Source organism: Leguminivora glycinivorella, chromosome 4, assembly GCF_023078275.1.
Source record: "Leguminivora glycinivorella isolate SPB_JAAS2020 chromosome 4, LegGlyc_1.1, whole genome shotgun sequence".
NCBI classification, from domain to species: domain Eukaryota; kingdom Metazoa; phylum Arthropoda; class Insecta; order Lepidoptera; family Tortricidae; genus Leguminivora; species Leguminivora glycinivorella.
Window position 1 is genome coordinate 11801498 of NC_062974.1, and position 15005 is coordinate 11816502.

Consider the following 15005-nt stretch of genomic DNA (forward strand, 5'->3'; position numbering starts at 1 on the left):
TTTACAAAAAATGTGTTATTTTTAACGTCAAAGGTAAATTAATCATACTTTGTTACAGCCCTTGGTCAGTTAAAAAAAGCACCATATCGAATTGATTGAAAATTCCCATAGAAAATTTGATTTCAGCCATTTTTAGTGCCAAGATTTTTTGGTTGACTATGTGGGCCATTTTTTCGAAATTGTCCAACCCACTTTTTTTTGGATTTGGAATTTTTTATGTGATTTCCCCTCAGAATCGCGAGCTCTTTCAATCCTATTAGGAGAAAAAAAGTGTCCCACGGTTTTTTCCCATTCCGTTACCATTTTTTCATACATTTTGTATGGCGGTAACGGAATGGAAGGTCTGAAAAATGTATGGAAATCTTGGGATTTCTTTTTTCTCCTATCAGGATCGAAAGATATCGTGATTCTGAGTATGAATCGCGTAAAAAATACCCATGTTACAAAAAAAGTGGGGTGGACAACTTTGAAAAAAATGGCCCGTGTATATGTACATTTCTTTCCTATTTAGAATAAAGGCCACTTAAACTTAATAACATTGCTTTAAGGGTATGAAATAACACAACTTTTGATACAAAAAATTTACTAGCAACTAAATGAAACACAAATAATAGTATAATCTTAAACAAAAATCTCACTATTGAAAGCGGTTCCAAAAAACTTCGGTTATTATTACTATTAATCCTTAAGCGAAAACAAACATCTTTTATTTAATAGTAGTTCCAATAAATTTCAATTATTTTTAACATTATTATATTTTATAACATTGCTCTTAGATCTGAGGGTATGCACTACCTATTAAATTTTTACTACGATAACGGAATGTGTGAGATTATTTTTAACATTATTATATTTTATAACATTGCTCTTAGATCTGAGGGTATGCACTACCTATTAAATTTTTACTACGATAACGGAATGTGTGAGATACTATTTGGACATCTTTATTGGCTAACTTTAGCTTGCAGTCATTATCAGCTCGAGTGACAAAACAAATAGTATACAGTGCTATTTCCAGTTCCGGCGATGTTCCAACGAACATAGTATCAACGGGCTTGTCAGCACCATTCTGATTAAAGTGCAGTTTCATTACAGCTCCTTTCTGTAAATAGAGGATTAGATTTTTAATACTAATTTTGTTTAAAATACTGAGTCCATTTTGGCTGGCTAATGTACTTCTCTAATAATTCAGTATTTTGTGCGTTAACAAATGACTTTGTGCGTTAACAATGAATTACCAACGTAATATTAAAATTAAAATTATATGGGTCAGCCTTCATACGTTTTATGGATAAACTACAATTCTAAAAAAACTTATCTAGTCTTTAAAATTAAAAAAAAGTTTCAAGCTACAATTATCGCTGTCTGGATGTAATGACTGATGAAATTTATTGGTAAAATAATGTATTAAAGCTTTACTTTTTATTTTACTTACGTCACCAATGGGCAAGTATTTAAGATATCCCAGATAATTAACTCTGTTTGCTGCCTCTTCTTTAGCAAAATAAATCCAGTTGTGCAGTCCTGTTAAATTGTAATGAATTAGTGCTTCATAGTCATTGCTAAAGTTTTTTTTTTTATTTTCCTTTACATTTATCATTTTTATTAATTTTTTCTACTCCCAAAATATTCGTCACTTACAGGGTCGTGCATAGATTTTTAAAACCCTACATAAAAGTCTATTTCCCAAAACTAGCCCTCGCCGGCATCCCGCGCATGCACGTAGTAACGAAAAAATGTAAAACGCATTGTTTGGGTCTGTAACCATAACACTGCATAGTTATAACGTTACCTACTGCGAGCGCAGGAAGCCGGCGGGGGATGGCTTTGGGCGGCTGGCTCGAGCGCTGGCAGTGAAAACCTTTGCGTCAAAATCAAAGTACAGGAAACAGTGTGTATTTCAAGAAATTTATTCTAGAAAACTATTAAAAAGTAAGTGCATGGTGCATGGTCGTAGAAAAAGTATTATTTGCAACGGTGTTTAGCTGAGTCAAAAAATACTCATGGCGTCTTCAATAACAATTTTCGGCTTCCCCTTTAATTGTTACCCACGCCACTTGTCTTTTTTCACCTCCTTTAAACGCCGGTTGCATGAAATACTATTATTTGATTCATCATAACAAGACCAATTTTCTGTCATTCGTAAATTTCAAGTCAGGAATAGCATGTGATTGCATTTATCTGATTGCACTCACCCAAAACTTCACCGTTTCGCAATTCGGAAACAAAAATATGTTCAAACCCTGAACTGCTTATTTTTCCTTTACCCCTTGAATACAATCCAAACCATAATTGCTTAAGGAAATCACGCTGCTGTCTTGGATCCGGTGTTACATATCCTGAAAATTAAATACATAATTTATATTAAATACAAAAGTCACTAATAAATGATATAAAAAAAACTATCTACAAATTGTAAAAAAATCAGATAACTGAGTATCAAATTAAAACCAGATTCTCACATGAAGTTGCTTGTAAATATTTTACGCGTCCTATAAGCGCCTAAAATAAATTTCATTTCAATGTGACTGTGTTAGTTTTATTTAAAATGAATTGACATATCAGTGGGTGTAAAAAATGTAAATGGGACTAAGTATATTGATAAAAAATCTAACCCTTTTCCTTCAAAAAGTTCATCATGTGACGTATGACGGTTGTAGACATAATAGCGTCCATAAAAGCATTTTCTTCATTCCTTTCCTAAAATATGAATCATAATATTATGGGGAAAAGCAGCACAACCTGATGACATTAAGAACAAACAAACAATGAACAGGCGAACGTCTCCATTTTTTATTGTTTGACGTCTTCTACTACTGATAGAAATGGCTTGATAAAATATGAAATACAACATAATATTTTGAAAGAAGTCTACGATTTTCATAAATCCATTACGAAGAATGTTTAACCATCAACATGATTTGCGCCTGAAATAGTTAATGTATAGTTAGTGTTGTTTGTATGAAATAGTAACAATGGCAACTAATCAATATTATCCTGAATTAGAATATGTTGTCTACTGGATATTCGCTTATAATTACTAGCAACCGTACTGTCTTTAAAGAACTCGGTTCTAACTACAGTCTGTCATATCATATGATTGATAATAAATATGACCGATGTATATTTTTACTAACCTGTGGAGTAACATATTCATTAACAAGAGTATCTCTTTCGTAATTATCTAAAAGAGGTACAAACTTTTGAATAGTCGGAATATTCCAGGTTGCTTGTGAAACTGTTAGTAATCTGAGGAAAAAAATAATTATTGTAAACAGGTTATTCATCATCTGAATATAATGACAAGTATATTTATAACAAAGTAATTACGTAATGGAAAGATAAGAGAAGTAGCACAGAGTAATTCTTTAAAAAATAAACATATAAGTAATTTAGATTAGAGTTATTTAGTTAAATTTATTTTCATGATCCACATCTAAAGGAAGAGTTGTAATCATTCAAATTAGTAATTAATATAAGTACGCAAATAAATTACTGCAATACTTACGGGAGAGGCGCCTTATCTTCTTTTGATTGGGATGTTGTTTTTTCCTGATAATTAATGGTCACATACTTAGCCGCATTATTAGTATCCTTCCTCAAAAGTTCTTCACTTAACGATTGAAGTTCGGCATCACTTGGACCATTGCCGCTACTGGCTTGGTTGTTATTTTTATTGTTGTTTACAATTGCACTCGGCAACTGTGTGTCACCGGTCGTGACGTTGGAGAAGTCACTCTTGATGTTGAAAATGAAGGTTTCGTAGAGGGCTTCACAGTACTTGGTGTATTAGACCCAGAAACAATAGAGCTGTAACTTTTAGTCGTTTGACCTGCAGGTAATTTCGGTGTAGATTGTGTGACAGGTTGATTAAATTTTGTATTTCCCCAGGCATTTAAAGTCGAGGTTTGTTTAGTTGTTCCTTGCAAGATGGAGCTGTAAGATGGTGGCTTTGGCGTTACAACTCCGTTATTGCTTTTACTATCGAAAAAGTTTACTAGGTCTTGTACTTGTCCAGGTCGGTTTTGATGATTTTGAGTATTATCTAAAGGCTTTGGGCTTGTGAATTTTGGGTTAACGAAGTCTCTTCTAGGCGCACTATTTGACGGTTTTGCTGTGGTGTGTTGCGAAGTGCTGTGTGGCTGAGTTGAAAAAGTTGATGGTGATACATAATCTCTCTTTCCGTTGGGATTTACAAAATCTCTTTTTGGCGATGTTGTAATTTTAGCATTAGTTTGCTGCGAAGTGCTCGATGGTGATTGTGATGAAAATGATGGAGCGATATAATCTCGCTTTCGCGAGTTTGATTGTCCTTGGTATTGTAACGAGCCTGTAGCTTCATGAAGTAAAAAGTCGGAATTTTGGTTATATCGACGTGATTTATCAATCTCTAGACCTGAAAATACAAAGAAAATAATTATCCATGTATTATCCACATATATCCATTATATTTTATCATATTAAAAAAACATCTATTATTTTATTACTAGAGATATGTTTCTATGATATACCCTGGTAATTTTTGTAAATATCTACCTATATTTTAAAAGATAATTATATTTATAAAACATTAATTGTATCCATAAAGCTATGTCGGACTTCGGAGCTCGCCCCACTGACCTTTTGAGTGCCTTTAGGCATTAGGTAAGTACCATTAGATGATACCGTTCGTTACCAATGGTATAATTGCAATACAGAGATCAAACAAATTTTGACAGAAATCTATTACAAAGCTAACTACTAACTTTGGCTGTCTATAAGGGTTTTTCTTTAAATTTAAGTGCAATATTTATTATTCATCTGAAATTCTTTTACACAACGCAACAAAAGGAGCCTTCTAATCTCACTTAATGATAGTCACACCTAATTAAATTATTTACATCTTTTATTCATAATAAATAAATAAATATTATACGACATTATTACACAGATTGAGTCCCACGCACAGTCCCACGGTAAGCCCAAAAAGGCTTGTGTTGTGGGTACTCAGACACTGATTTATTTATTTCAAATACGTTACATAGCATGACAGTAAAAATCAAAGCACTATACTTATATTGACATTCTTGTACTGTCTAATATTTTTGATGTAATATTTTATTGTTTAATATAGGTAATTTTATTGCAATATGTCACTAATACTCATTAAGACAATTCTAACAAAATTAGGTTATTCTATTACTCCTAATAACGTTTCATTATCTGATCAACTCAATGGTAATTAAAATTGCATTCTAAATTTCACATCACCCATCTGATACATTTTTGTATCTATGGGACACTGCAAAAGATATAAAAACGAATAAGTTCACATGATAATTTTACTGCAGTATGTAACACATAAAAATATTAATGAAAGTGACAAATTTCTTGTGACATCATTCATTTTATATAGGATTCATAATTTAACACGCAAAATTGGGAACATATTGATATCATTTCAACCTTCTGAACTATTTATAAGTCTTTGGAACTTTTTTCCTTAACTCACTTCAAACAACCTCAAACAGCTACGTAAACAAAGTGAAACCACTCACATTGATTAACATAAAAACATAAGAATATCGTAAATATCACAGATAAATGTTTATCAAACATTTTCACTACGTTTGTAAAAATGCATAAGAAATGATTTCACAGCTATTTTAGTGACTAGATTGACCACTTAAATATTCGTCAACACCGCACCGTCTGGTCAGATGCTATGTTGAATGTTCACTGCAAGCGTACCAAGACGTTTGTCTCATCTGCCCTACTTGCGGTTGCTTGTACATTTACTGCCACAGACTTTTAATCTGCCTAATATGAACCGTCGTTATATATATTCTTTATTTCTACCATTATGAATATAATACATTATATAACACAATCGATCAAGGAGGAGTAGGTTATATGGTTAAAAAAAAATTTTGATTAAAAAGTTACCAACAAAGTAGCACAAACTACTAAGAAGATACTACGTAGGTACAAAGTAGGTACTTAAGTGCAAAGTAGGTACTTAACGAAATCACGCATTGAAAACAGATGGCAGCACTTAAGCTATTAGATAGATTATTCAGGTGAGAATATTAGAAATAATAATTAATGTTGTTAACTGATATATAAAATAGTACATTACGATTACGATACAAGTGCGTAAAAAAGTAAGTTCGAAACTAGTGGCGATAAATTAAAACACGACCGAAGGGAGTATTTTAAATCGACAAGAGTTACGAATTTCCTTTTCGTACGTGTATCGTACGACGTTTTTCAGTATAGATGAGCCTCCGAAGTTTCGACCTGGCATATAATGAACCACTTCTCGTTCTCGCACTAGTGCGAAAAAAAAGCGGCCAAGAGCGTGTCGGGCCACGCTCAGTGTAGGGTTCCGTAGTTTTCCGTATTTTTCTCAAAAACTACTGAACCTATCAAGTTCAAAACTATTTTTCTAGAAAGTCTTTATAAAGTTCTACTTTTGTGATTTTTCCCATATTTTTTAAACATAGCGTTCAAAAGTTAGAGGGGACACACACACACACACACACTTTTTTTTCCTTTAGGAGCGAATATTTCCGAAAATATTAATATTATCAAAAAACGATTTTAGTAAGCCCTTATTCATTTTTAAATACCTATCCAACAATATGTCACACGTTGGGGTTGGAATGAAAAAAAAATCAGTCCCCACTTTACATGTAGGGGGGTACCCTAACAAAACATTTTTTTTCACTTTTTATTTTACCACTTTGTCGACGTGATTGATATACATATTGGTACCAAATTTCAGCTTTCTAGTGATAACGGTCACTGAGATTATCCGCGGACGGACGGACGGACGGACGGACGGACATACAGACATGGCGAAACTATAAGGGTTCCTAGTTGACTACGGAACCCTAAAAAGCACCATCTGTACTGAAAACAATATTTTGTATTATAAATTGAAATAGATATCATACACGAAAGAAAAAACGGCAAGAAAAATATTCAATAAAATAATTTGATTTGTTCCCTAGTTGAATATTTTGTATATTTTATAGTAGGTACAGGTACATAAGATTATCACCGTGGTCTTGACGATGTTAAATGTGTGCTTTTATTACGTTTTACATACCTACATATTACCTTGTACCCAATTGTTGATAAATATAAGGACCTATTGTTGTCAATAAATTGACCTTAATATAAATCTACTAGTCGTATGTAAGGTATTCTTATATTCTACATACATTTATATGTATAGGTCGCAATACATACCTATATTATGGTATATGTTGGGAAAGTAGGAGACGATCGATACAGGCATCGTCCTCGTTTTCCACTCTGGACATTGCATTGACAGGATGGAAAAATATTTTTTAACGATTGATGTATTTTAATCATAAAATTAGAGAAAATGAGAGTTAGGAGCTTAGGAGTATTTAAACAGTTGTATGAAACAAGTTTTTCGATTTCGATTCCAATTTTGACCATAATAAGCAAAAAATAACGAAGGAACATTACTATGCCTAACATACATTACATTTTGTACTTAAGGGCAGGTAGGAAAAAAGGACTACATTAGTTATTTATGAAGAACCGACTTCGGGGCGGTCGTCCTCTTTCATTTTAATTTAAATTATGAAATATACAATAAACACTGCTTGAATAGCAGAATAGGGTAATAGTTGTTTTATTATGAAATAAATATTCATTAAAATCTGTCATAGAATAGTCTTTCAGTGATAGTTAACTTCTTTCCCTTATTCTCTTAAGTAACTTTTAACCATTACCCTATTTTAGGGGTAACGGAATATGCTGACCACACTAAAATCATAGACTATAGATTTTTTCTCCAATATGATATAGACCATAGACTAAGGACTTAAACTGTCAACCACTCTTGGCACTAAAAAAAGGCAGCATATTTGAAAAATAAAGGGCTCACCGGTTAAATTACATGGCTAGGTTATTATGTTTTTGGCGTTAAACTACTTTTTTTTGGTTGCAAAGCTTGGGAGGTATCAAAACATTTTTTTTGGTGTTCATTTAAATAATTCCTTTTGATTCCTATATCAAACTGAATGTTATATTATAAAAAAAATTAAAATGTTTATGGTAGAAATATGATTCCAGATTTGAATTTGAAATTGATCTCAATTTCGAACTACAGTTTTTGTACCGAAAATGTTTGACATTTACGTCAATCAATTGTAACAGAGAGGCTGTTTGTGCATATTGTATTATTGAATTGAATTGATTTTCTTAAAGCCATGGCAGACGCGGAAGGTGCCGCGGAAGCTCCGCCCGCCGAAGGCGGAGAAACCAGTGATGAGAAACAAAGACAGGAAGACCTTGAGAGAACTGCGGAGAAAATTGAAAGTCTTACCCACATTGCCCACCGTAAAGCGTCTATGTTCCCGCAGGGAGCGGCCACTCAGGAACGAGTAGAAGTGGACCGAACCGCGCTTGAGGCTATCCTTGACGTCGGCTCACGGCTGAAAGACATTCAGAAGAAAAGTAAAGTTTCTATGAGCGCATTGGCACTAGGCCAAGAGTCTTACAAAGAGAAGCAAGTAAATAAACTTTCTGATTAGACTACTTCGTTTTATTTGTATAGTTAGTTTAGATACCTGTAGTTCTGAATTGGTTTTTACTTTTGTAGGCTAAGGCAAAGGAGGCGCGTAACAATCGCGTGGGAGGCCTGAAGACCCAGCACAGGTTTTTGCTCGAGATGGCAGGCGCAATTTTGAATAAAAGTCCAGAATATGTACTGGTTAGTTTTTTCTTACTCATTAACCTACAGTTAAAACGTATCACTAGCTTATCCTATTATAGTAGGTTATATTTATGGATGCCCATAGTTAAGTTGAAGATAGTATAGGTATAATTATGACGGGCAAAGTTGAAGGCACGAGACCTCTGGCACTCCTACTAGATGGTGTGCTCAAATTACTGCACCCATGCGATTAAAACTGCACCAGGCCATGCGCTTGGCGAGGAACAGACGCCTATGATGGGACTTAGTCTTCAACAGAATGACATGTCACGATCCTCAGCATTGAGGAAATAATTAAAGAATAAGAAGTATAGGTTACAAAAAAATCTATCTACGTAAGGATAAATGAAATGTAGGTAGGAGACTGGAGGTTCTAAGAACATACATAGAATGAAAGCGAGCTAAGCTAAATTTATTTTTAACAAGCAGAAACGTCTGCTAACGATTCTAAACATTTTTATATTAAAGGAAAAAATGGAAAAATTTACGCTTCCGGCGGGACTTGAACCCGCATCATTTGCAATCCGTGCAAGGCTCTTAACCAATTGAGCTACGGAAGCCACGCCGGACATCGCAAATCTTTCCATGCCTTTCCTTATGTACACACGTCTTGGGGTGACGTCTAGCGCCATCTACCGACAGACTATTACATCTTGTAATGATGCGGGTTCAAGTCCCGCCGGAAGCGTAAATTTTTCCATTTTTTCCTTTAATATAAAAGAGCTAAGCTAAGCTTTACTTGACGCTAAGTGCGCTAACAGACTACCCGCACCAAGGCCAAGCCAAGGTCAATAGGTCACCCAGAAGTAACAAGAAAAAGATAATTAATTGTATTATTAGATACTTTCTCACTCATGGGTCGGCTGTCCCAAATGAAAACCTAGCAAATGCATTGAAAACACATCTCTTATTGCTAGATTGATTGATTTGGGACAGTCGAGGAACTCGAGGTGACCTTTGTGCGGTGCGAAACCTTTATACATGGGGATTAGCCAAGATAACAAGTTTTACATATAAAGCGAAGCGAAGATAGTAGTGATACCTATGAGTCCCTTGTTTCTCCTTTTTACACGTCGATATACCTATTCTTTAACACCAAACACCTATTTCCCGGTTTCCACTTTGAACTATGGAAACTGTTCTATCAAATTCTGAAATTAAATGATTGCGATTTATCAAGTGGAGAGTTTTTATTCCAGGAAGGTGTCTACGATGCGGATATTCATATAGATTTGTTGGACAGTGCAGTCGCTGAAGGTGGCCGCAATTGTATAGTTCTATGTGATGCCCTTTTACCACCAGTAAAGATGGGTAGGTAATTATTGATATTTCTTGAACATTTATTATTAGAAATTTACAGAACCTTTAAACAGGTATCCTAGCTGGTTAGAGACAAGCCTGCTTTGACCAGCTGGCAGACTAGTGGACACACTTTTTTAACTGGGTCACATGTATCATAAGCTGACAATAATTCCTTAAGGGGCTACCTTAGAACGCGCCACGAACCGCACGCCAGTTGCCTGCCGGCTCTCGGACGGGGGGGCTGTGCCGCTCGCTGCGCCGAGCCATTTTTTTCTTAGAATAGAGAAGCGAAACAAAATGAAATTAAATTATCATTTCATTATTACAAGTGTACATTACATAATTCCTGTTTTAGGACAAAAATAAATTATTTCACAATGTACTAAGTGACATGTATTGGCGAATTTTGCCCGACAGTCGCAAGTAGAATTTGGCCGTGTGGGTTTCATCGCCGCTTACGGCTCTCACTGATCAATGCGGTCCTGGTTTCGAGCCCGGGCAGTGGGATATCTTTTTGTGTTTTTTTTTTTTCAAAAACGATTAGTTTCTACATTATAAAGGTTATAATATCTCCCGGTTACAATATTTATGGCAAAATTCATTGTTTCGTATTTTCTCGCTGATGAAAATTATTTGAAGCTTCATATATATGTAAAAGTTTATACAAACGTTGAATTTTGTGACAAATATTATACAGGAAGCCTGTATAGTTTACATGTGCTGGCTGTGTAAAAAAAAGTAATAAATAAATATGAAAATGAATACATAATTATTTTATATAAAAACACACACAAGCTAAAATGCATGTGCCTTGTAAACGAGCGCGCAGGCGTGGTTAGATTTGGTTAGGTATTACCCACAGTACCTACTGCGAGCCGGCGCGCGCGCTCGGGTGGGGTCGTTGACCTTGCAACCCCTGCAGGTAGGTTTTAGTTCGCGGCTTCGCGCACATAGCACGGAATGATATAGGTAACAAGGAAAGGTGATATATAAATAAATTTGAATTATTTTTTATATTATAACGTGACCATAATACGTACCGTATGCCGCAACTAACAAAAATCTAAATTTGTAGATAGGTGTTCGTAGTTTCCGTTAGAATAACGAAATATTTTAAAATTATATAATTATTACGATCAAAGATACGGTACCTACCATAGAATTTTATCACAAATATTATTCATTTTTAGTTAAAAATATTGTGCCAAATTGTACAGGCTGTAATTTTTATAACAAGTAATATGTTAAAAAATAATGGAACCTGAAAATGTAATATTATATTTCGTTAAATTTTATATAGTTTCAGTTTCAGCTTATTTATTCAAGAACAATTTTTACATCGTGTTTGTTTATACACTTTAATCCTTCCATTCTGTATCCAAAACACTCCTCTCTCACGAGACTATTCAGATGGTACGCGACTGAACTTTGTGCTTCGTCCGCCTCGCCTGTGCGCGCTGTGTGTGTAGGGTGAAGTGGTCGACAGTCAGTGGTTCGTTTTTTTTTTCAAAGGCCATATCTCCGGAACTATTGCCGATAGGGAGTGAGTATAAAGAACAAAATTACAGTAAATTTAATATAGTTTTAGTATGTATTATTGATTTAAAAAATAATAATACTTTCAAACTCAAAGAAACCTAATATGTATTGCACTATGTTATTTTTTTGCTTACCGTTATCCCATGATTAAATATATTGTACATTGATTCGGTTCGGAGGTGGTGTCACCCCTTTTCCAGGCATTGGATACTGCGAATAATTACCCATTTTGATAATTTTAAGCAGGGACTACCTCTACATTCCTAATGACGTTTGTTCGAAAATCACTTGGCCTAACTCATTTGGCCGAATTATGAAATGCCTAACGCTCTTTTGGCCTAACGATCATTTGGCATAATTTAAATTTTGCCCCAAAAATGACATTACCCAGAACCGATTCGCTGTTAGAAAGGTAGGTTTAGGTTAGGTTAGAACCGTGACCTCACACAAATCCGAATCGCTTCTAAAAAAGTGGGTTTTAACGGCGTTAGGCGAAACAATATTAGGACATTTAAATTAGGCCAAATGATCATTATGCCAAAAAATATTAGACGATCTAAAAATCGAAGAAAAAACTTTAGGAATCTAGATATACATCCTTTTAAGCAATATAAATCATCAATAGAATCAAATAAAAGTAAGGCGTAGATAAAAGCTAATAAGTAATAGTTATTTGTTATACAAGGGTGCAAAGTTGAACTTGGCGAGTTTTTCAACACACGAAAAGTAAAATACATTTGCACCCGTTTGTAACACGAAACTTTTCCCCTCCACTATTTATAGCGAAGAAAGTACAACGCAAAAAGCGTATGTAGAATAGTATAAATATTTTGAAGCCCTACTGATTTTTCTGCATATAGATTTAATGTCTAAAATTCCTAAAGTATATTATATTTCAGACATACATATAATTACACAGAAAAAAATTATAGTAACCCTATTCCTCGGGTAGGTTGTTAGTTTCCTTTGATTCCTTAGAGCGGAAATAGGAGCCCCGAGTAGCGGGGCTCCGTCTACTCATTGGTGGAACTAAATTGTTTTAAAAATAACCCTTTTCCTCGTGTAGGTTCCTTAGTTACCTTAGAGCGGAAATAGGAGACCCGCGTAGCGGGGCTTCGTCGGTTTATTGGCGGAACAAAATTGTTTCAAAAAGTAACCCTTTTCCTCGTGTAGTTAGTTTCCTTTTGCTAGTTATCTTTTGTCCTTAAAAGCGGATATAGAAATTGTCAACGTCGGCTCCTTGGCGAGACCAAATGGTTTAATAAGTGCCATGAAAATTTAATAAATACTGAACAAGTTAGTAAGCGAAATTACAAGTTTCGAAAATGCAGACTAAAATAACATTGCAACATTTTTTATGGGAAACAATAGAGAACCATTTAATGCTATTAGTGAAGAAACACATGGTTATTAAGGTTCACTATTATCTGGCAGAAACTTTTTACGCATATATTTGATTCGTATAATAGTTCTTGGCAGAATATGCTTTGGCATCATTTCGCAGATTTTTGTAATACCGAATCATCTGTTGTCATAATGTTGATGACCATAATAGTCTTCTAGTCGAACATTACTTTTGCAGATAATATTTGTGCATAATATTTAGGTGGCATAAAGTTGCAATTTGCTATTTGATAGCAAGTTGGATGTGTTGGGGATGCAAGATACCTAACACTCCTCCTCGCTTCGCTCGTCGTCGTACCTAACGGTGACTCTGGGGCAGTTTTTCTCTTATGATAGCGTGTAATAATTCTGCTAATGTAATATTATGCTATAAGATTATTATGGTACATACAATTATGCTAAATCAAAGTCGACCAAAGTAATGTTCTGTAAAACAATATTCTGCCAAATGTGTCTTATGCATGGTAGTAATAATGCCAACTAAATTTTCTGCAAAATTACCATTCGACTGAAAGTGTTTCTGCGAAACATGTTATGCGAAGTGTGTTTCGGACTAAAATTATTCTACCAGATGAGGGTAACCCGGTTATTAATCATTATGACTTGTGATAAATCCTTAGATCAATTATTCCGAGTAAGTTTATTTCCTTCACTTCAACATTATGGATTTGTACATCTATGGCCTTTGATTATTATGGCTAATAAATTTTATGACTAACAATACTTATGACTTTCAAAAATCAGAACTACAATTTCTGACGTTTAATTTTATGACTAGTGATAATATGACTAAGAAAAATTATGACGGAAAACGTTATGGATTGTAAAAATCGGACTTATAAAATTATGGGAACCAATAGAGACCCGTCAGTGGCGCTTCATTTGAATAGCCTCGTGAGAGAGGAGCGTTAGAGAGAGAAGAGTGTTTTGAAGACAGAATCGAAGATTTAAAATGTACAAAGTAATAAACAAAATTGATGATGAATTTTGATGTTCTATTCTTTTTTTCACACAGCCAGCCGGCAGCCCATGTGCAGAAAATATTGCTTGTTATAAAAATTACTGCCTGTATAGTTTGGTTCCCTGTATGATATTTGTAACAAAATTCAACGTTTCTATGGTAGGTCGAATCTTTGATCGTAATAATTATCATATAATTTTAAAATGTCTCGTTATTCAAAATGTAACTTATAAACTTGAGTTGTACTGTGCGTGCTAAATATGCAGTCTGCCTGTATTCAGTCTTTCGCCGGCTCGGCGCTGCGGACTACCTACCTCGCAACTCGCAAGTCGCAACGCAACCCCAAACACAAGGCACATGCATTAGCTTAAGTGAATATTTATAATAGTTACCTATATTTATTGCTACGCGTTCTGTTTTATTGCAAAAAAAGATACTTTTTATGTGAACTTACAATTAATTTACATCAGGAAAAACATACAAAACAATGAATCTTGCCATAAATATTGTAAACGGGAGATATAAACCTTTATAATGTAGAAACTTGTCGGTTTTGAAAAAAATAAAAACCAAAAAAATATTCCTCAGGCCAGAATCGAACCCAGACCATACTAGTACTACACTCTGTCAGTAAGCAGCGTTACAAACCACAGTGCCAAACTCTGCTTATGACTACTGGCCAAAATGCGCTACTACATTTCACATTATACATTGTGAAATAAACAATTTGTTTTAGTACTAAAACAGGAATTATCTAATGATAATTTAGATACATTTTGTTCCGGTTATCGATACGGTCATTGATGATGCCACAGGGCCCTCTGGTTCGAGTTTAAAGGTAATTTTATGATACGTCAATACAACAACATTCATATTGATTATTGACAAAAAAAATCTTCCATTATTCATTACAGCATTACAGCATTCCAGCCGCGGGTAACTGAAGGCTTGGTCACTTTTCTTTAGTTTACTGCATTTATTTCCGTTTATAATATGTTTAGTAGTTTTTCTCGTTAAAAAGCATATTTATAGCTAGGGTTGTAAAAAAACGGTTTTTTTTCT

General features: G+C 34.4%; 2 protein-coding genes across 2 annotated transcripts in view; one reads left to right on the forward strand and one right to left on the reverse strand.

The window, feature by feature from the left end:
* Positions 1-558: 558 nt before the first annotated feature.
* Positions 559-5734, reverse strand: LOC125225740 (endoribonuclease CG2145-like). Its single transcript, XM_048129581.1, has 8 exons — positions 5538-5734; positions 3738-4396; positions 3509-3702; positions 3138-3249; positions 2616-2700; positions 2196-2339; positions 1436-1524; positions 559-1102 (listed from the first exon to the last, which is right to left on the reverse strand). Exons 1-8 carry the CDS (start codon positions 5596-5598, stop codon positions 869-871), a joined length of 1578 nt encoding a protein of 525 aa, XP_047985538.1. The 5' UTR covers positions 5599-5734; the 3' UTR covers positions 559-868.
* A 2431-nt stretch (positions 5735-8165) lies between these two features.
* LOC125225204 (dynein axonemal heavy chain 8) overlaps positions 8166-15005 on the forward strand; it is a 61856-nt gene continuing 55016 nt past the window's right edge. The window contains 3 exon segments of the mRNA XM_048128805.1: positions 8166-8534; positions 8624-8734; positions 9937-10048. Of these exon segments, the coding sequence (XP_047984762.1) occupies positions 8232-8534; positions 8624-8734; positions 9937-10048 (526 nt within the window). The 5' untranslated portion in view covers positions 8166-8231.